We start from the raw sequence: 21844 nt of genomic DNA, 5'->3' as shown, positions 1-21844 counted from the left end.
TCTGCTCACGACCTCATGCAACCTCCCTGTGATGAACACTGACTGAGGAAGTGAAGGCCAAACCAGGGCTGGCGCTGTCTTGTGTTGACTTACTGCACCATCTAGTGGTTAATCACTGAACTGACACTGCCACATTGTATTTCACTCAGTTTATAAGCAACGGAAAGAAAGAAACACGTTATGGAATAAACTCAATGATTTCCTGCTGCCACATAATCAAAAATTTAAATATGTTATGAGATTAATGATTGAATTCATCAAATCACTACATGACAACATGTCAAATTAAAAAGCCGTTGAAAGATATGAAGGACAAAAAATGACATCAGAACAACTAAATGAATGAATGTAAAACTAATAAATAATTAAGTGTGTTAACCCATAAAGAAATAAATGAAGAAATTATTAAATAAAAAACTAGAAATAAATACATGAATGCAACGCAACTGTATTTATTGATGTATTCATTTATTTTTCTCTTTATTTATACTTATGTCAATATTTTTCTTCATAGAAAGATGCTTCCACAATAATAATAATATAGCAAATCTTGTGAAACTAAAAAGAAAATTACAACTCCAGAGGAAATATCAAAACAAACTTACAAATGCAATAAAAAGCTATCATCACAATAAGGTCATTCCTGGACCAACAACATGTTGTCATCTCTTTGTAATAAAATATCTGGATTCAGTATTTCAGTCCATCCTGTGCAAACTAACAAACAAATAACCAAAGATAATTTCAAAAATCTTTTTTTTGGTGATTTATTCAGGATGTTGAGGTTGAACAAGAAATTCCAGATATGAAGCAGTTCCAGTGTCTTTAAAATACGAACCTGTTGCTAATTCATTGTATGATTGAATGTGTATTTACTGAAAAAAAATAATTACAGAACTCTAAAACACACACACAGACACACATACACACAAACACACACACACACACACACACACACACACACACACACAAACACACACACACACACACACACACACACACACACACACACAATTGACTATATTCAAAACCGACGGATAATTCTAAAACTATATAACGGACACTCATTACATCAAATATGTGACAGATCTGAGGTCAGTGCACTGTACAGGAAACATGATTTGGACAGAAATGAGTGATGCAGCTGTAATTTTGCAGGTTTGAGTCAACAGTGTACTGAGAATGTAGCCCAGCGCTCACCACAACAGGTTCACCTACTCTGAGATTCATCATAACAGTCCCGCCCACTACTCCATCAAACTGCTGTCAGCATACAGAATCATACATGAAAACCACTGCTCGTCACAACACTATGTTTCACAAATTAAAATGAAAGCATCTAAACTTCTCCTCCACTAGATCAGTACGTGGGGGACAGATGTGACTCATCCTCTGGCTGATCTTCATGTTCCCACCCTCCAGTTTTCTTCTATCTTGCAGCAGCTGAAACACACACAGCAACAGAGGTAAGTGGGGAAACCACACAAGGATAAAACCACAGGAGAGATCTGAAATGTATCTGAGAAATAAAAATAAAAGAATTCTGAATTGTGAAGGACCTGAAAATGATCTGAAACCAGTTATAAAGTACCTAAAGCTAAATAATCTTACATCACAAATAGGGAAGATTTGTTTTTTTAGCTTAAAAAAAATTCAAAATTCAAAATTGTATTCACGATGATGCTTTTCTTGTACATCTCTGTTTTTAACTATTTCTTGAATATATATGTTTATTTCAATACAAAATAAAAATAGATTCCGTTCAGGGGATGATCCAGGGGCGGGGCCTGGGGCACTGGCCCCAGCTGAAGTCTGATTGGCCCCTGAAGTGCCCTCCATCCCCCACTGGTGCAGTTAGCATGTATTTTTGGCAGGAGAAGATCTAGTTCATGAGCGTGGGATTTTACAGTTTTATCTGTTAGGATTCCAAAAGTCACATCCAGAGTAATCCAGCAATAGTGTGGAACAACATAAACACTCTTTTCCTCCGTAACATTCCTCCTGCATGACTCCACTTCCCTGGGAAGCTCTCAGCCCAGTATTCCAGGCCTGATTGTATTAGGGAAGGAAGGTAGAATGTTTAGTGGCCAGATTTTTTTAATTGGTGGGGTTATGGGGTACACTGAGTCGGTTCACACGTGGATGTGCACGTGCATTCACCCAAACGCCATACATGCACACGCCGGCAGCGTCTGGTCCACGCTGACATTTACAGGCCACACAATAGCCCCTATCCAAAATAATCTGTGTTTATGTTGGGAAGTGACTATCTTTCAAGCCCTGCTGCTTGTTGGAGGGCGGAGGGCCCCGAATCACAGGAAACACCTTCTGTTGCCTGGCTACAGGCCCTGAAGCCCACGCAGCACAATGAGATATTAAAAGCCTGTGACTTCCCTAGACTTCGCTGCAGATCTGCGTCTGGAGAATGAGCTTTCTACCCAGGGATGGAAGAATGCGCTAAACAGAAGGAACCTGCGGAGGAAATCTCGTGGGAAATGGACAGAGGGCAGCTCACCGTTCTCCTCCCCGACGCACGACTTCACCCCGAGGAGCATGACGCCATCTTTGGAGTTCTCGGGTCTGCTCTGGAAGGATGCGCTGCGGAGAGTCACAGAGACACAGGAAGGAGGAGGATGCTTTGCTGCTTCACACAGGTTTATACATGCAGCATGTGGTGATACAGATCAAACTTACTTTTCAGTGCCATTGTCAATGTTTTCTGGTGAAGAGAAGAAGAGAAGAGACAATCAGTTATATTTAGGTGACTGATATGATGAGCGTGTGAAAGTTGGCGCAGCTTGATTGAATATAAGGGGCTGTTGGGCCTTAGCGGAGATATGCAACCACATCAATAAGACAATTAAAACTCATACAGTAGAGGCCGTGTGTATGACATGAGTCCCTGGTAAAGTCTCCTACTCCATGTACCTGAGTGGTCGTTGATTCTCTTGCTTCTGAACTTGAGGACGATTGCAGCGGCAGCTCCGACCAGGAGGACGGGTGCCAGGATCCACCAAAGCCTTTTGTCTGCTGTGGGGAACACATGGGAAAATCAAGAAGATACAATGATTACTAAATGAAATAAAAAACATAATCAGTGTTTCTGTTGTGTGAGCAGAATTCAGGTCAGTTCAGTACGGTTCAGTGTCAGTTTGGTGAGATTCACCTGATTTGAGCGGCTCTTTCACACCATCCCCCGTCTGGAAATCTTCAATCATGGCTTCATATGCAGAAAAAACACGTATGTGAGCACAGGAAAAGACCTTTCTCGTTAGCATTTTCTTTCTTGATCAAATATTATAGAGTAAAAGCAACCAGCTCACAGACAGTGATATAAATCATATGGTATATAATGTTAGCCTTATTCATCTTTATTTAAATCTTAATATACATAAATAAATATAAAGATAATGACATGTGTATGTGATTCACTGTACTGCTGGTGCCTGCAGACAACGTGGATCAGTTTGTTAATTTGATTGAAAGTTAAAATGCTGTGAATCATCTGACAACGAGAAGACATTGGATTCATACCTTTGTCTGTTTTTGCGTGTTGATTGTGTCCTAAGGGTTTAGATACAAGCACAGTGTCAATCGGCATCATCACACATCATCATCACACCAGTAATAACTAATCACTTGTGATGTTTTACCTGGATGAGATGAAGTCTCACTCGTCTCAGGGCGGCTGCTTAGTTTTGGAGTTTGAGAAGATCTCGGCTCCACAGTTTCCTTTTTCAGAGCTAATAGACAGAAAAAAAAGAAAAAACATTTAACAAAACCTACAATGGCCAATAGTATTCACTAAAAACATCTTGACATCCAGCATCAGCGCACCTTGCTTTCGTGAAAACAGATAATTTCATCAACAATCATAAACAGATGATCACCTACCTGGTCTGAGTGAAGTGACATCCGTCCCGGTCTTCGAGTGGAGGCTCGGGGTCGAAGTCTGGAAAGACCTCGTCCCAGGAGTGTCATTTCCCACAGCTAAAGAGCAAAAGGAAAAAATAAAGTGAGTTTAAATATTTAAAACAAATCTGGGGCAGTACTTTGTTCCTTTGCTTTTTTTTGAGCATGTGCAATTTGCTGCAAATAATGAATGAATGGAAACTGCTGGTCTTTGGTGGAGGTGTATGCTCGACTCTATTAGTTTTATTTATAGGATATTGACCCAGTTGTGCATCGAGGCTAACTTTGCAATGGCACTTGTTTTTTAACTGAAATTTTTTATCATCACCATCCAAATAAAAATACACGCAAAAAAATTCTTCTAACTTTGATTGTCCATGTGGGGAACAACCGGGACGGAGGTGGTCACAGCTTTGTGGGACGTAGTTGCAGCTGCAGTAGAGGTGGGCTTCACGGTGGTCGGCGCTGGAGTCTCAGTGCTTACTGAAAAAAAAAACAACAACAGGGAAATGAATGAATAAAGTGCTAGTTGTTGTATGACTGAGACAAACAGGCTTTCTCTCACTATTTACAGTCTCAATAATAATCATATTATTTTACATTTTATTTGTATGTTTTTAAATATGCTCAAACACATTAATGTTGGTTAAAAACAGAGCAAGTAAATTATATGGTATACACATCATTGGTATCTATGGAAAAGGTTCTATCACCACAGGTCTGGTGCTTGTTACCGGGTGTTTCCTGTACGTAGAAGTGTTGTTCTAACACACATGCACTCACCTGTTGTTATTTTTGGCACTGACGTTGTTGTCGTCTGTACTGGCTGTTCGCTTTGTATGGTGGGGACTGACTTAGTTGTCGAGACTGTGAAGCAGAAACACAATTGTCAGTTCACACACGTGTCATGTTGTCATGCAGCTGGGAACCACTTTGTATCTGAGGTTAAAACAAGAGATTTGAAATGTGAAATCTTGTGCTCGACATCCTCACTGTTTGAGGTCAAAGTGCATTTTTTAAAAGGCAATGTGTTCTCCAGGAACTCAAAATACTTCCATCGTGAAAAGCACCAGCGTCAGCTTGTGCGTGTGAAACACTTCCAAGGATAGATTCTCTATTTAAGGCTCAAAGTCGTGTATTTGCATTATTCCTGTTTGGCACAGCTTTAAAGGCCGGAGACAAAGATGTGCCCTCAGTCCAAGTGTCAGACTGGGGAGATGTCAACATGACTGTGGAGGTGCTGGTGCTGTGTTGAGGTGGATATCCTCTGCTTGAAGCCGCGCAGCAGAGTGAAGCTGCATCCTGTCCCAGACACACCATTGTTGTCTCCCCCTGTCCTGTGTGACCCTGCTTCCTGTCTTCACCGCTGTCAGCTGCACACCCAGCGCACATATTTCACACCAGAGCTGAGCCGGAGTCAATTAGTGCACGTTTTCCTATGCGACCACATGCAGCTCCATTATCCTCGTCAGAAAACATAGAGCTGGGAATGTCCCAGTCGAGTCTCCAGTGTTTCAGAGCGAGTCGCAAGTGGTCTTGAGACCTTCAGGTCATTTGAAACAAGTCGAAGTCGGGACACATGTATCTCAGAGCAAATATCAAGTGAGTTCAGGTAAAAGGTTTACGTCCTGCAGGACAAGCACCATGACTTGAGTCCTGGGATGAGTGGTGGACAGGACTTTAAGACAGTGGTGGATCGAGGATTTTTCTGAACGAGGGGCCATGCATGGGCCACAATTTACACAGAAGGGCCAAATATATGTTCAACATTCACGCACAATTCCTGATCCAGTCCGGTGCACAATTAAGTCCTTTCTTGTTTACTGTTAAGCTCTATAGCTTTCAGCAAACCCACGTGAAAACTGTCCCTCGTATAGAACATTACTCCAAAAAAGCTTAAAAAATAAACCATTTTACTAGATAATTAAATTAATAATTAAAAAGAAGCCTAGTGACGGGATGGGGCACTGCAGGTCACAATCAAATTTCAGCTGGACCAGTGCCCCCCTTGCCCCGCCCTGATTTGAGATAAGTCCAGGTCAAGTATTTTGAAAACAAAAATTTCGGGAACATGTGTAGAAATGTTTTCAAGTCAGTCAGGACTAGAACCAAGTCACAAATGTTTCTGTGTGAGTGTTAAATAAAGTTCTTTAAACTAAACAAGTATCTATCATCCTTTAGTCAGTTAACAAGAAACATGAGAGCGATATTTATCTTGACAAAGTCAATAATTATGTTTCCTGAAAGTTGGAACTGTTGCTTTTAATATAAAGGTAATATGGATGATATTTACGAGAAACTTTTCCAGTCTTAACAACCAATTTAAGCTCTTTACAGTACAAGCAGCCATCAGGGGCCATGTGGCGTTCGACCCGCCGACATTCCAGTTAGTGGGCAACCCTCTCCCCCTCCACAACCACATTAACTCACCTGATGCCATCTTTGTTGTTGACTGTACTGTAGTTTGCTCAGTGGAGGTCTGTGTTGAAACTGTGGAGCAGAAACGCAAGTGTGAGCTCAATGGAAACCACTCGCATCATTGTCTGAGGAGCTGTGTTAAAACCCCTTCTCTTGACTATTTATTTAGAGCTTGTGGTTCTGATCTCAGGCGCCCGGGGTCTCACGCTCCCCGGCTCCGCTGGGCCGAGCAGCCGCCCACGTGAGGGTGTTTCCTCCAGATGTTTACAGCCTAAAACACTGGAAGCAGATTTGCGGCCAGATGGGACGTCTCGGGCCTCAGGACAATGCTGTGCCCTCTGTGAGAGGGAGGGCAGCTTGGTTCCCACTGGCTATCTGCAGTTAGATCACCTATCTGCCCAGAGCAGAACAGTTAGAGGTACTTTCGGCTCCGCACAAGGAAAACAAACAAATCACAAGCCGCCTCCCCCCCCCCCCCCTCTTTATCTTGACCCTCAGCTGTCACTCTGGCACTTTAGGTTTAGATTTGTGCTTCATGAAAACATATTTTCTGTCAGTTTCACTAAATATGGCCAAACGATATCATCTTTTTCTGACTTGTTAGTACATAGACAGTTCAAGGCGTATATACACACACACGCACAAACACACACACACACGCACACACACCCCTTATCTCAGCCCGGAAACACACTGTATGAGTGGATGTCTCCGAGGTCATGTCCAAAGTGTCCTTTGAACAACACAGTGATCTTTATCTTTGCACATACCAAAACCAAACCAGTTTACATGAGAAAAAGAAAAACATCATCAATCTGAGTGATTACTGCTGCACATTTAAAAAAAAGACAGAAATGATATTTTTAAGTCTCTCCACAACATGAACGATCAATAGTAATTCCTAAATGTGAAAATGTTCCGACACAATAAAGTAATAGACTCTTTTTAAAAATTGTACTCCTCCCATGTGACACAGACAAAGGGCTGAAACCAGCTGATCTCAGTCCAGGGACCTGTGAGGGCCCTCACTTCTGATTCTGTGAAATCTCAACTACAAATGTTCCAGGACAAAATCGGTTTGACTGGTGTCCCTACCTTGTGTGAAGACATGGACAGACGCGAGCAGAAGGAGCACAGGAACCCGGGTGGTCTTCATGGTGATTCTGCTGCCGTGGACCCCTCTGACTTCGCCCTCGGACTCAGACACAGTGCAGTGGCCAGTGGGAAAGAAGGTGTCCGAGCCTCGGGCGCTCTGCTGCCGATGCTTATTTTGTCCCTGGCTGCAGATAAAGAAGGAGGGGGAGGGAGGAAATACACCGGCTTCCCTTCCTGACGTAAAGTGGGTTTATTTGAATGCATCGCCAACTCCCATCACTTATTTTTTCCTGCTCCGACACAACTTGACCAGTTGGGAGGAGACTCAACAGTCTGAGTCCTGGTCACTCAGACAAAGGACGGCAATCCAATACATTGTGAATAAGCATATGCTAAAATGTAGAAAAAGAATGTGACATGATAAACTTTGGGATAAGGGACTGCAGCAGTGACAAATAGGAAACACCACACACACACACACACACACACACACACACACACACACACACACACACACACACACACACAAAGTCATATGCACGCACCAACAATCTTACAAAAATAAAATAGTCGCAAAATGAATTCCTTTCGTTCTCAGAAATTCCTTATAGCTCATGGAACACAGAAATGTCCGTACAAGGGATCAATTTATATTTTGAGAGGCTCAGTCATATTTTCACTTCTGACTCAAAGGGTTTGACTCATGAGTCATATAAGACACTGCAGATGATAACGGCCTTAAAGCAGAGCTCCCAGGACGGTAGTTTGATAGAAAAATATAAAATACGAGCTGTTATTTCAGCGTCTCCCTGACAATTTGTTCTGATTCTAGCACTCCTCCACCTCCCTGCACTGAAAAACAAAAGAAAACAGGATGTCAGTTTACTTCCTTGGGTTTGAGGTGACTTTAACACTGTGTTTGGTTCCAGTTGAAGAGACCTTGAAGGGAAGCCCGAGCTGCTTTGTTTGCTCATGAAGTTACTTTAGAGATTTTTAAATTTAGATAACTTTCTTTTCTTATCTTTGATTGATAATCTGGTATTCACAGCTGTAGCCGGAGAGGCCGAGCGGGTCGTCCACTAACCAAAAGGTCAGCAGTTCGATCCCAGTCTCCCTTATCCCATATGCCAAAGTGTCCTTGGGCGAGTGACTGAAGCCCAAATTGAGTGAGTGTTGTGATAAAGTGCTGCAAATAGATGCACTGTATGAGTGTGTGAACGGTTGACTTGCGAAACTGAGCAGCGAGTGGTCATAAATACAAATATATACTATTAAGGTCTATGGAGATTGAGAGTTACTCTATAAACTATTAATCACAAAACTAACATTTCAGATTTAATCTACAGTCAACATGTTTGTGCAGAGGAAGCCTGTGATCACGTAGATCTTTCTCTCGTGCAGGTATTAACCTATCTTGGCTTTGTCTTGGAAGTTTAATCAAAGAAGTCACTAAGGTTGATGAAGAGGAAACACCTTTGTTGCAGCTTCCCATCCACACACTGGCCGATCGAGTCAACAGCGGAGAGGAACCTTTTTGAATTATGGGCAACGCCGGGTTCCATTTCCTGCGATCAACACCACAACACTTAGTTCTGTACTAGGGCTTTGTGTACGTGTAGCGCAGAACAGGCTGTGAAAGGACTGTGTGGAATATGTATTTAATGACACACACACTCACACACAGAGACAGGAGAAACAGCTTCATTTCAAGTTGAAATTCATGCACATTTTTATTGAACAGTTATATAAAATACTTTTCATAGTTGCAAGTGCATGCCTCATCTGCCAACAGTTTTGAAGTTAAATTACAAAAGCAAGGCTTCATGTCGTGTAGTGAATTACTTGGGCACTTAAGCAGTTCTTTAAAAAAGATTGAAGTATTTTTTCTTTTCTGGTTTCATCTTAAAGTATTGAGCAGTATCAAACCTATAACTGATATACAAAGCAGAGTCCCAAATAATGATAATAGTAATCAATAATCAAATTACACTTCCTGTGGCACGTTAACCGAAAAACTGAACAAAACTCGATTTACCTGTTATATGACACCAACAGCTAATCATGCATTTTTGAGTTCCACATGTAACTACACACCTCACAAGAATTGTCAAACATGCTTAATTGGACTGTGTGCACTTACAAGCGCAGGTTAAAAATATGATTTCTCATCCATCTCAGATAATTAAATGCTTCAATTACAAAAAGAAGTTGAAGGCATAGAGCATCATGGTGTTAATTGAAAGTATGCAGGTATACGTTTCCAGTATATGTTCACTAAAGCGCAATATATCTCAAAACAGGCCTCCACAGCCAAGGTATTCAGATTTTCTACGTCCTCTGTTTGACTTTTATAAAACATGCATAGGCAGACACTTTTAAGTTTATTGTATTCTTTTTTTTCTTTACACAATATAGGTTCTCTATTTTTACTTTGTTCGCAATACTTAAAAAGAGAAAAAATTAACACTCAATTCCAGCAAGCCACGATAAAACTGCAACCCCCCCCCATCCCCTGTCCATAAAATAAACAAAAAATAAACATATTTGCAAATGATAGATAGGTAAATGTAAATTCCAGTTATGAAACTCAAGAAAAATAGTTATTCATTACAGAGTTATTTAGCCATTATACAGAAAAAATTCAGGTCAAAGCACACACCAAAAGAACCTGAGGTAAGCATAATATGTACAAAACCATAAAACGTTCCATTATTTGGCATTTCGACAACATTGCAACATTCTTTTTAAGACTGCCTAATTAATTTCAGAGCTATTTTATAAGAGTAGCAAAAAAAAGAAGTTATCAATAAATAGTCCTTATTTAGTTTGTACACCCTTATATGTTAAAAACATGATCTCATGTTCCGTCCTTTTTAGTGCTGTATTTTTGTAAACGTACAATAGTTAGTAAGAAGTTACACACGACTTTCCGTTTCGATGTAAATGAGCAAGGGTCTTTCAAGAGGAGAAAAATATAAAGAAAAGAAATCACCCTTAGAATCTATCTATCCATCTGTCTCCTTCTCCCTGTCATACTGTGGTGTGGTGAAGCATCAAGCACAATCAAGGCCCGAGTGTTCAGAAATGTGAACCGGCAATAACTTAGCAGATTTGACTATGAACTAATATTTTGAAGGCATAACCAAAGACTAGCAAGTGACATGTCCCCCCCAGGTGTGAGGAGCCGCATGCCTCCCCTCCACTCCTTCACCCTCTGCCCCTCCTCTGCGGTGGCGGGCCGAGATGAGGGGTGGGCCCCGTCGGCCATGGCGACGCCTGCTGCTGCCGGCCCTCACTGGATGTTGCTGCCGCTGCTGCTGGGGCTGGTGCTCCCCTTGGCGTCCGTGCCGTTGGTCTCCGAGGACAGGGCCTTGTTGAGGGAGTTGAGGCTGGCGTCGGAGGGCAGCGTGTCTCGCCGCGGCGGCATCCGCTCGTTGATGCGGTCCAGGCCCTTGGCCTCGGCGAAGCTAGTGATCTTGTGCTGGGGTGAGAAGCCCTTGATGGCTGTTGAGATGCAAGAAAAGAGTGAGAAAAGGGGGTGAAGAAAATCAGGAGTGTTTTTTTTTAAAGAAACGACAGACCACACAGGTAAAGGAATGGGGTCACACTTGCTCACATTCACCCACACGTCACTGGATTAAGTTTAACTGAGTAAATTACAATATAGACTTTTTCTGAGGAGCTGTCGGCCAATTCAACCATGAAAAATGAGCAGCTGAGCGGCCTATGAACACTATAATAACTGCATGATAATGGTCCGTAGAGACCTCGCTGTAAAAAGGAATGGTTTGACATTTATGCATTTAACACTTATTCACTTTCTTAATCAGAGGCAGCAGCCGCTTAGAATATACTAAAATGAGGTGGAAACATGTAGCCTAGCTTTACCTGAGGGTCACAAATCTGCTTAACAGCACCCACAGTATAAAATTAACTTATCAACATTGTTGTTTTTTTTTTTTTACAAATTTTGTCAAATGTCAATAAGACAAAATAGTTTACTCTAGTGTTAAAAGAGGGTCTACTTCTTGCCAGGTCGTAGTAATAAATCTCTTTTACCTTTTGCAGGAGGTTACCTCAGCAGCTGCCGACTCTGGACTCATATTGAACTGCATCAATGTTCTTAATTCATCAAAGACGCGAATAAGCAAATTTTCCAAAATGTCAAACTATTCCTTCACTTGAACAAAACAGCAGCACACACGACGTGACACACAGCTGCACTAAATACATATATAAAGCCGAACTCCTCAGTTGATGTTATTTTTCAAAATGTATAGTTATCATTTTAATCAACAACAGCTTTTATGGTGCAACATATTTCCAGAATTAACATTTTGAGTGTTGATGAACACTCAATATAAATGATGCAGCTCATTTTTATGAAACGACAACACATCTAACACCATTTATCCGATTTTCTAAAATGTTGTAACTTGACAGACAAAAGGATTAAATTATCCTTCTTAATCTATAGGGGGCGCTAGGCATTAGGGTCAACAGGTTTTCACTGTGCTATCAGTCCATGATGTAATGACAGGTCCATCTAATGGTAAATCTGACCCATTTTTATTAAATATTAGGTCAAATAATGTCTGATATTAGAGATTATCTGGACTCAAGCACATATCTGAACACCTGAGGACCCCAAACATCCACATGACCCCATCACATCACATCTTAAGAACGACAAAAACAGGGAGGAAGGAGAATGTACAAAGAGACAAAGAAAGAAACAGAACGAGGGGAGATAACACGACACTAGAGTGGAGCCCACTAAGACATTCACTTCCACAAAGAGAACCATGTTGAGACGGAGCTCACGTACAGAGACACTACAGAGATACTTGGGGTGCTAACCACTTGTTTAGTCCGCTTTGAGCATGCAGCAAATAGGGATTGAGTGGAGGTTATGAGGGGTGGAGGTCACAATCCAATTTAGAGTTTATATTAAACTGAATTACAACCAAGTGAATGGAAAATCTAGAGATGTTCCCATACCAGCATCAGAATAACTTTGATTCTGCAGAAAATGCTGGGTCGGGTATCGGCAAGTTCACAAATCCATGTACCAATCGGGTATCTGGTCTATAAAAAATATTGAATTCACACTGTAATTTTCATGTCATTGTCGGTAGTGTTGTGATAATAAAATATATCTTAATTTTGGCAATATTTGACAAATAAAAAGGCGATGTGTACTGCATGCAAGACTTCTGTTTCGAGCTACTTTAGGGACGTAATTGTTGTGTATTACTAGACTTGTTTTATTTTTTGTTAAGAGAAATAGATATTGGAACATCTCAAAGAAAATCCACAATTAAAAGTGAAATGAATATGATCAGGCTGACATAAGAATCTCAAGACTGTCTTATTCAATTCAATGGGGTAATTTTAGCAATTTAAGCACAGAATCATTTTAACTTTCAGCTTGATCGAATTTCACTTTGGCCAATTTTTACCCACAAAATGCTTTTATTTTGTTACTTCCACCTTTCATAAAGGCTGTTTTTTTAATAAAAAAAAACCTAATTGGAAAGAAGATGACCCTTTTTTCATTTTCCTAGGATGGGGTGGCAGGGTGGGGTGAGGGCGTGGCAGGAACGTCATTTTAGAAGACAAATTGTGGGGAGCGAGGAGAGGGGGCGGGGCACCACAGGTAGCGTTTGTTGTGTTTGCTGCATAGCACAGGTCAGACACAGGTTATTAGCAGCTCACAGGAAAGAAACACGACACAGCAGGGCCACAGAGGATCCACATGGAGAGAGAAGCAGAGAGAAGAGTCTCGACACTACAATGAACTGTCCTCTATGGGGCGGGAGAGGAAGTACTGGACAACTTTTAAAAATGTAAATAGCAGCTGTAGCAAAACTACTATTTAGCTCGCAGTTGAGGTTGTTCTTGCGCCAACGAGGAGGTGGTAAAAATCCCAAAAAATATTTTTGATGGAGAATTTGGATTTCAAAGCTTTTTCGTCAGTGGAGCACTTGTCTCGACCAATTTAGATCAAACTTGTTTATTAGATTTCAAGAGAACTGCAACAACAATGCACAACTGCTTCAGTTGTTTCAAAGGGGAAATACCATTGTGAGCTTTCATGGCCAGACTTCACTGTATTGTATGAGGGGAGAGCAGCAGGAGTAGAAGTGGATTAACCCGGTATGTTGAGTGATTTAAGTACAATACATGTTTGTTCAGGGGACTCCCTTCCTCTGGAAAAGAGCTTCAGATAAAGTCACCACATCATTTAATAACGTCTTTCTGACCTTATTTGACACAAATCTGATGATTCCTTCAGGGTCTATATTAAACTGAACCCAATAATGGAACAATAATATTGTCTAGACAAGATCTACCAAGCATTGGAGGACGTCAACATACATGTAATGGGCAGACCTGGATTATCTTTAAATTTGTTATCAACATTTGTGAATTCTAAATTCGGGTGAAACAAATACATCAGGTGGAAATAACTTTCAATGTATTTTGGCATTTATGTCACAATTTTACTTTGAGGATGAGATGTGTCCTCCCATGTAGGTTACGTTTCAGATCCTGCTTCAGAGGACATTGTTAAAACATGGTGGTCTAATTCTATTGGCTACGGCGTGGTCATCCAGTGGTGCCTCTGGTTTCTAGTAGATGACCTGAAGATGCAAATGCGCATTCTGGAAAGATAACATTTATTATGTTTTGTAGCATTTGCTTTGTGCTCACTCAAAATCCCAGTGATGATGAAATCTGTACCATGAAAACCATTCCCCTTTGAAACCCGTGTGACCACAGGATTTCCTGACTTACTTACGTCTTTGTCTCTGTCCCTAACACTATGGCACATTTTGTTAGCCCACACACCCAACACACTATTCAAGCACCAGCGAGATGGATGAAAACCCAGTGGAGCCCCCTGTCTATTGCTGTGAGAGAGCAACAGAAGAGGGCGGCCAGACCCATTTACCTTCATCAGCCTCAATAGCTTCAATAGTAGCTGAAGAGAAGAAAAAGGGGGGTTGCAAAACGAATGAGAGAAGTGAGCAGGAGAGTTCATTTTGTCCCAGGAACAAGTCAATGGGCAGCAAAGACAAAAGCCAGTTGCTGACAACAAAGGTTAACGTCATCTCCACATTTTTATGACAATGGACACATGGATGTTAGCAAAGAGAGGAAGAGGAGAGGAGGAAGAGGAGGAGAGAGGTGAGCCTTAGCTTTTTATTTGATGAGTTCCAGATCTGTAAAGGGAAGGTGATATGTTTGTGGCAGCGAGAGAACCTCCCGGAGAGGATTTTTGGAAAAAGTCTGACAAATGTGTCGATGTTGTGAGAAATGGAGACTGAAGGGATAAACACTGATAGCAAACAGAACGCGGTAAGAGCTGGAAATATATTCTTTACTTATAAAAACATGGAGTTTGAAATGGCACAGATGGGAAACAGAGATAAGGTTTGTTAGTAATTGTGTGTTTCAGGGCTGACGAATGATTATTGATGTGAAATCGAAGCACTGTAGACAAACAAAGCGATGTTACTGTTGTGTGTGGCATGAAGCAGCATCTGGAACTGCAGGATGAGCATCTTTTGATACGGGATATCAAAAGTGCTGGGCGAGGAAATCTCTGCCGTTTTAAAACCACTTACCAATTCTCTACAGTCATCCCCGAGGTGACAAATTGACATACAGTACGACAAGGTGACAGCAAAGTGACGGCTGTACAACACCGAAGACTACGTAAACGCCGTGAGGATGAGGAGAAAGGGCGAGAAAAGAGGGCATGAGAGTCAAACGTCAAAACAGAATGAGGTTGATGGGAGTCAACATCACAGTAGAAGCACACTGGTGGCTACCTAAAGGAGGGGAGCAATGTGATTCTACCGATGTTGCAACAGGAATCTCTGAACATCACTCTGCCTCCACTGGGGTTCTCTTCAGTGTAAATGTTCTTCGCCGTACACGTCCATGTGTGTTCAGGTCTACTCTCAGGCACAAAACTAAATCTACAGCCCCCAGAGGAGCTCTGACTCTAAAAGCTGAGAAGACATTAACTAAAAGCCATTTTCAGCACGTTTTCTTAATGTGGAAGGAAATATTTCTTTGCTGCTGTGGCCCGAAGGCTCTCAGCATTTCTAGAGAGTAACAACTTCATTAATTCGTTGCCAGTGCTGCTGGAAGGAGCAGTCACTGGCTGTGGCTGAAAAGAAGAAGAAGACAGACTGTCTGGGCCGCCGCTGACTGTGACACGAGATACACACTCTGATCTGATCAGTAGGGGGGTGTAAACTGGTAGCTCAACATCATTTTTAAGTGCATCTTCTATTCTGTACAATTACAAACAGGTACGAAATGCTATTTTAAAGTATGTGTCTTGTATTCATTGGCATCACTTGCAAATGACAATAAAGGTATTCTATTCGATTCAACTCTATTTTATCATATTTAAGTTTCAATCTCCAAGAACGACCCTGTCCTCCTGATCAATTTAAGCAAAGTACACACTCCTGTACAACAAACTGGAACATACAACATTTTAGCTTCTGTCCTCCTGTTATTGTGACTTTACTGTTCAACAAACATTATACACACATGCTGTAAAACAGAGAAGTACCTGTTCTGGCAAAGGCAATATAAAGTGTAAGTGATATTTCAGTCTGTCAGTGACTTTGAGTGTTTTGTGAGAACCTGTGAGAGGAGAGGGAAGTTAATTGGATTTCTGCTTTTTTTTTGTGTGTGAATGAAAAGGCAGCAGCGACACCCCCCCTTTTCATTCACAGTTGGTTGTGTCAATTCCAGTTCATCCTTTGTATCACAGGGAGCCCGGGGGCACTGCTCTGAATCACGAGCAAATCTGTTTTGGACAATCAGATGGCCGTTTTTGTCTGGAGTCCCGACTAAATTAAAATTTGAAGCGGTCGTAAAGGCTTTTCCAAAAAAAAGCCCTTACGTCCTTCGGTGCAGCGGTTTGTTAAGACTTATTTTGGGAGCGTTTGGAATTCAACATGAGAGGGTGAACTGAACTCTAAACTCATCTAACAGACAGAAAAAAGGGAAAAAAAATAAAAAATAACAACAGAATACTTGCACAACCGATTATACCTGCAGTTTCTAGGGAGAAAAAGAGAAAGAAAAAGATACAGGTAATATTTGAGATAAAAAACCAGTGGTATACAGAAAGAGACGAGAACGGGAGGACAGTGTATTAATGCGAGACATCGAGCGGGAGACACATTCGAGGAGACAAAGGGACAAAGAAAGTTGTCTGTCTGTAACAAGTATAACTCGATATTTCATAGTCATTTATCCAGGAAAAATGAGGAGTGGATTAGGCCAGAAATATTTAATTAAAAAAAACGAATAAAAATACTGACTGACGCTGCCAGAAACATTTAACTACACTTACAGTATTACTCTGAGGCAGCAATTTGAAATCCCATCACTGAGGGACAAAGGGCAGTCATTTCTATATATACGCTTTACCCTAAACTCCGAGCTAGCACTTTCTTCAGGGTACTGCTGTGTAAGGGGAACGTGTGTGTGTGTGTGTGTGTGTGTGTGTGGGAGAGAGAGAGAGAGAGAAAGAGGGAGAGAGAATCCATTCTTGGGGGCCGTAGCTTGGGGGTGTCAGGGTACTTGGTGACAGCCTTACCATTCTGCAGCTTCTCTTTGCCGCCGGACAGCACTCCGCTTGGTAGCATGCCTGTCGGGGTGAGTCCCTTCAGAGTCAGCACGCTCTCGCTCTCCTCTCTGCAATGTAAACAGAGAAATATTAACATCATAAATGATACAACGCATGAAGAATGTGGTTTGGATGTTCTTATTCTTACTCAACGACAAAAACACAAACTTGTCATTTGTACATAATACTGCCAGATGTATTATGTTGATGGAAACATGGCAACAGTGGAACTTACGGGCCACATGGGAACTTTTTCATGTTAGCATACCTGAGCACAGAGAATACTCGAGCCATCTTTCCAATGGCGCGGATCTTGTTGCGGATGACCTCCTTACGGGCGGAAGCGGTGGCACCTGAAAGGGTCGTACAGAGTGTGACTCGTGTGCACAGAACATGTAACACTGTAATCTACACTCGATTCCTGTGTATGTTTTTTTTAAACTCTAAGTGCTGTATTATATAAGTACAGTAGAATTTTAGTAAATGTGCTTAGACAGAGAATGTTTGTTGGACTATTAGTTGAATCCAGAGGTGCATCAGACCACGAAGCAAACACAATGTGGTTATTGAAACCTGACAATCGGATTATACACAACAGTTTGAAACCATCCACACGTCAAAACAATCGAGTCGTTTTCAGCATTCACTACATTCATGCTACTTGTATTGTGCTCGTATAAATAACCCCATTGCCTGCACCAGACATCAGAGTCCTGCACCGGTTCAAGCACCAACAAGATTGGATAAAAATTATATTGAAATAAATCCAAGGTGTGCCGGTACAAATTAACTTCTTGCCGGAGGGCGGCAGTTGAGAATTAAACCATGGTTGTTCTATATGAAGCTTATATGAAGCCTATTGTCCTGCAAAGATTTGTTTCATTTAAGACACCTACAATAAAAAAGTGACGAGTATGTTCTCAGTGGCTTTGCTGCTTATTTAATGTGCCAGAAAGTATTGGCTTTCGACAGCCACTAGCTAGGCACATAATCACTGAGGAAACACATTGACAGCTGCAGGAAAAGAGTTGCTGAGACAATTAACAAATAATATTCAGAGAACACAGCACGGGAGGACGAGGAGGCCAAAACCCATTTAACGTGAGTGACTATGTATTTAGCACGTGTGTTTAATCACCGGTGAACGGTCTGTTTTCGGGACATATGTTAATGGGTCCGGATTTGCCTAGGACATAATAGCGGCTGACGAGTCGGATACGGTGCGGGTTAACAAAATTGGACCCGTGCAGGACTCTGCCAGACATGTGTTTTCAACAAGCTTGAAGAGCAAACGCTACATGAATTTCCCTGTGTTGTGTTTTGCTTGAAGAGACCCAAACTGGAAAAGTAAACTTTGTTTAACAGAGAAACCCCTTTTTGCAGAATAGCAGTTTTGAAGGCCCCGGGGAGCCGGTGTGGAAAATGCATGAGCATGAGGGATGGAAATGAAGCTGGTGTGTGGTGAGAGTTTGGGTAAAGAGAAGAGGAGACAGTCTGATTTTGGGATAAGCTGAAGCTATAATATAACTCAAATATATTATCTGATTACACTTAATTAAGAACAACAGTGAGACTCAGAAGTTTGAAAAAGTTGCTTTAAATAGTGGCGTTAGTTGACAGGCTGAGATGCAGAGAGCAAGCACCGCACAAAAGTCTCTATCTACAGCGGCACACACCGGTATGGCTAGTGTTTGTACCTTTTTTGGGGGGATATATTAGCTGTCCTTCGCATGAAAACAACCCCCAGGAAGACAAGAAAAAGGACAGAGTGATCAGTGGATGGCTGTAGAATGAAAAGAGGAGGCTGCGGAGAGGTGGTGGCGGATGGTGAAATAAGAGGCAACAGAGCACGACAAGAAGTGTGAAAGAAAAGCGATGCCTTGAACACAAAAACTCTGGAAAACATCAAAAGAAATTAGATGAGATTAGATGAAACAGTATGAGAGAGAGAGAGAGAGAGAGAGAGAGAGAGAGAGAGAGAGAGAGAGTATGAACAGGAAATACGTGAAAAGGAGTAGTGAGGTTAAAAATATCACTTGGAAACCATGAAAACAACAGCAGACAAGGAGCAAGGCAGTAAAATACAAATCAGAGATTATGAGGGCACAGAAAAAGGAGATTGTGAGAATTAACAAAATAAATGTGAGAGTAGAGATGGCGGCAGAACTGAAAGAGAAAGAATAAATGAGTTTGAGAGGAGACACGAGTGAGAGCGAGGAATTGTGAAAATAAAGTGAATCAACTGAAAGCACTGAGCGTATGAGGAGGAGAGTGATGAGTAGATGTGCGCTGTGTCTACTGTCCCCCCCAAAAAAACAAAATAAATAATAATATAATTTAAAAAATCTGAAATATGCATGAAGGAACGTGTAACAAATTCAATGTCTCTTTAAAGTTTAACATTATGTCAAAATCAGGCGAAATCCTGACACTCCCACCCTGGTTGATGTTTACATGTGCATCAGTAAACACAAAGAGAAAGAAGGAGGAGGAGGAGGAGGAGGAGGAGGAGGAAGGACTGGTGAGATAATTTCCTGATTTGCAGGAAGGGGTGGGGCAGGCTGAGTGAAACGGTCATCTCCATTGTAGATAAGCCTTAAAGTGGGATCAAACAGATGACTGGAACTTGTGAAGATACAAATCGTGAATAGTGTGTGACTCACTCTGATGTTTGAACTCATGGGGATGTTTGTTTAGAACACAACACATTCTAAATGAGTATTTAAGACTCATTTAGCAGTTTAGCTGTTCATAGATCTCTTTCCAGGTTTTCTCTGATATCCTGTGTTATCTTAAGTACGTAAGTTCAACCTGTTGAGGTCAATAAAACAATGATTCACTCGTTCATTCAGGTGAGTCATGTGTCGAATGGTTTCTTAATCGTTTCTCTGTTGATGACAGTGTTGAGGAATGTTGTCGTGTGGGATTCAATGGCACGTAGCAGTGAGCCCGCCAACTACTTTCCTCTTGCCAAGTGTGTAGGAGACATACGGAGACACACAGAGACACATGGAGACATACGGTGGCCTTCAGGTAGCAAAAAAAGCAAATGGCCCTCTCTATAGCCGGTGTTTGGTTTGTCCATTCTGAACTACTGTAGGAAAATGGTGGTAATGAAGATCTAAGGGCTAATTCTAAGCTAAGGAAAAATATTAAACTATTAGTTTCAGGTGATTATACACTAATGATAATATAACAATGAATCCTACACACTGGTTCTTCACATGTATTTGAACTAAATGATCTGATACTAGGGCAGAGTAGACATTGGTATACATTTTGAGTGTTTGTGTGTGTGTCTGTCTGTGTTTGAGACTGCTGTTAGCAGAGGACTCCCTCTAGTGGAGGTAGGGAAGACTGCAGCGAGAACTGTTTTGTTTCTGCTTACCATCCATCTCTTCCTCAGTTGTCAGCTCGTCGTTGGAACAGATGCTCAGTACGTTCACTAGCATCTCAGTCACTGCAAAAAAATACAAAATAATATATGTTTTATTTTTTACCAAATGCCACGTATTTTTTGACACAGCCCATAATTAATAAATCTCAAGTTTGGGGAATATGTACCACCACGAGAAGGCAGTGCAAGCTAGTCGGACACAGATTTACCCGAGTGACCAATCTACACACACCCAGCCCACACACTGCTGTTAACGGCCCTGTGCGGAAGGGTCACACCCAAGAAGAGGCTTCCTGGAATGAGTGCGTCAGATATAGTTCCTCGACAGTACATGTGATGAAATGACATGAATTTGTCACAGAACTGACAATAGGATATAAAAGCAAAAAGCCAAAAATGTTCTAATACAATATTCAAGACACTTAGAGAATGGAATCCTCTGCTATGTTTGTTGTTTCTTGTTGTCTTTTAATAACAATAACTATTTTCCCAAGGAGCACAGGTGCTCATATATTAGATCTTACATATTTATTTACAATTTAATACATTCAATAAATTGTACTGTGGTGTTTCACTTTGTCTGCACTGCGGATTTCCTTTCCTTACTCCTTACAGATACTCCGAAACATTTCTTTTGATTTCGTGATGTCTTCCATCAGGTCTAGGAATATTGGTTGGGATACGAGATTTACTTTTAGAACACAGCATCTGTATGCTGTGTCACCACTTCCTCAAATTGACGTTTCAAATTAAAAGCCCTCTAGCCTTTCCTTTAATCTCATGGTTGCAATCTTTTATTTGCACACTGCTCCTAAATTATTTTCTGTTCAGACATATCAAAGGCCAGTGACATACTCACGCTGTGGAGCCCTGATAGACCTTTTTAATTTGCAAGTCTAACTTATTTAGTAACTTTGCATGAGAGTGCGTTTCTGGCTCATAAATCATGCGCAGTAAGTCTTTATGATTGACTGCACTGCACTGAGTGTATGTGCTACATTTCTCATGGCTGAGCCATTTTCATTACTGACCCAGGAAACTAAACGTTCTCATTTCACGCATGTTACAGCTGTATGAGTGTGCTCACCCTTCTCGCCGACAAAGGGCAGGGACCAGGTGAAAACGTCCATGAAGTTGGGCAGCCAGTAAGGGTGAGGTGAGCAGTTGAACTGTCGGATGTTCATCACGTTGTTCTCGTACTTCAGCACTGCCGCTGGGGAGACACGGTAAAAAAAGACAAGAAAGACGGTTGTTAAAATATGTGTAAAGTTGGATAAATAATGAAACACTTTTTTACAGCTTTTATAATGTGCAATTTCAAATGTCCCATAGTATTCCCGTAGAAGGAACTACAC

At 41.4% G+C, this 21844-nt stretch overlaps 2 protein-coding genes across 2 annotated transcripts in view; both read right to left on the bottom strand.

Moving 5' to 3' along the window:
- Window positions 1-447: 447 nt before the first annotated feature.
- On the bottom strand, window positions 448-10693 carry LOC133028795 (mucin-2-like). Its single transcript, XM_061095830.1, has 12 exons — window positions 10569-10693; window positions 7426-7655; window positions 6343-6402; window positions 4696-4779; window positions 4279-4395; window positions 3895-3990; window positions 3654-3743; window positions 3535-3564; window positions 3167-3220; window positions 2929-3030; window positions 2516-2719; window positions 448-1443 (listed from the first exon to the last, which is right to left on the bottom strand). The coding sequence occupies exons 1-11, from the start codon at window positions 10691-10693 to the stop codon at window positions 2691-2693; spliced, it is 1017 nt and encodes a 338-aa protein (XP_060951813.1). The 3' UTR covers window positions 448-1443; window positions 2516-2690.
- Window positions 9122-21844, bottom strand: part of LOC133028794 (protein phosphatase 3 catalytic subunit alpha) — a 60856-nt gene continuing 48133 nt past the window's right edge. The window contains exons 10-14 of the mRNA XM_061095829.1: window positions 21577-21702; window positions 20481-20552; window positions 17361-17445; window positions 17063-17160; window positions 9122-10929 (exon numbers count right to left, since the gene is read on the bottom strand). Coding sequence (XP_060951812.1) covers window positions 10718-10929; window positions 17063-17160; window positions 17361-17445; window positions 20481-20552; window positions 21577-21702 — 593 coding nt within the window. The 3' untranslated portion in view covers window positions 9122-10717. The remainder of the gene's footprint in view (window positions 10930-17062; window positions 17161-17360; window positions 17446-20480; window positions 20553-21576; window positions 21703-21844) is intronic.

Source organism: Limanda limanda, chromosome 22, assembly GCF_963576545.1.
Source record: "Limanda limanda chromosome 22, fLimLim1.1, whole genome shotgun sequence".
Taxonomy (NCBI): Eukaryota; Metazoa; Chordata; class Actinopteri; order Pleuronectiformes; family Pleuronectidae; genus Limanda; species Limanda limanda.
This window is presented reverse-complemented; position numbering and strand designations above follow the sequence as displayed.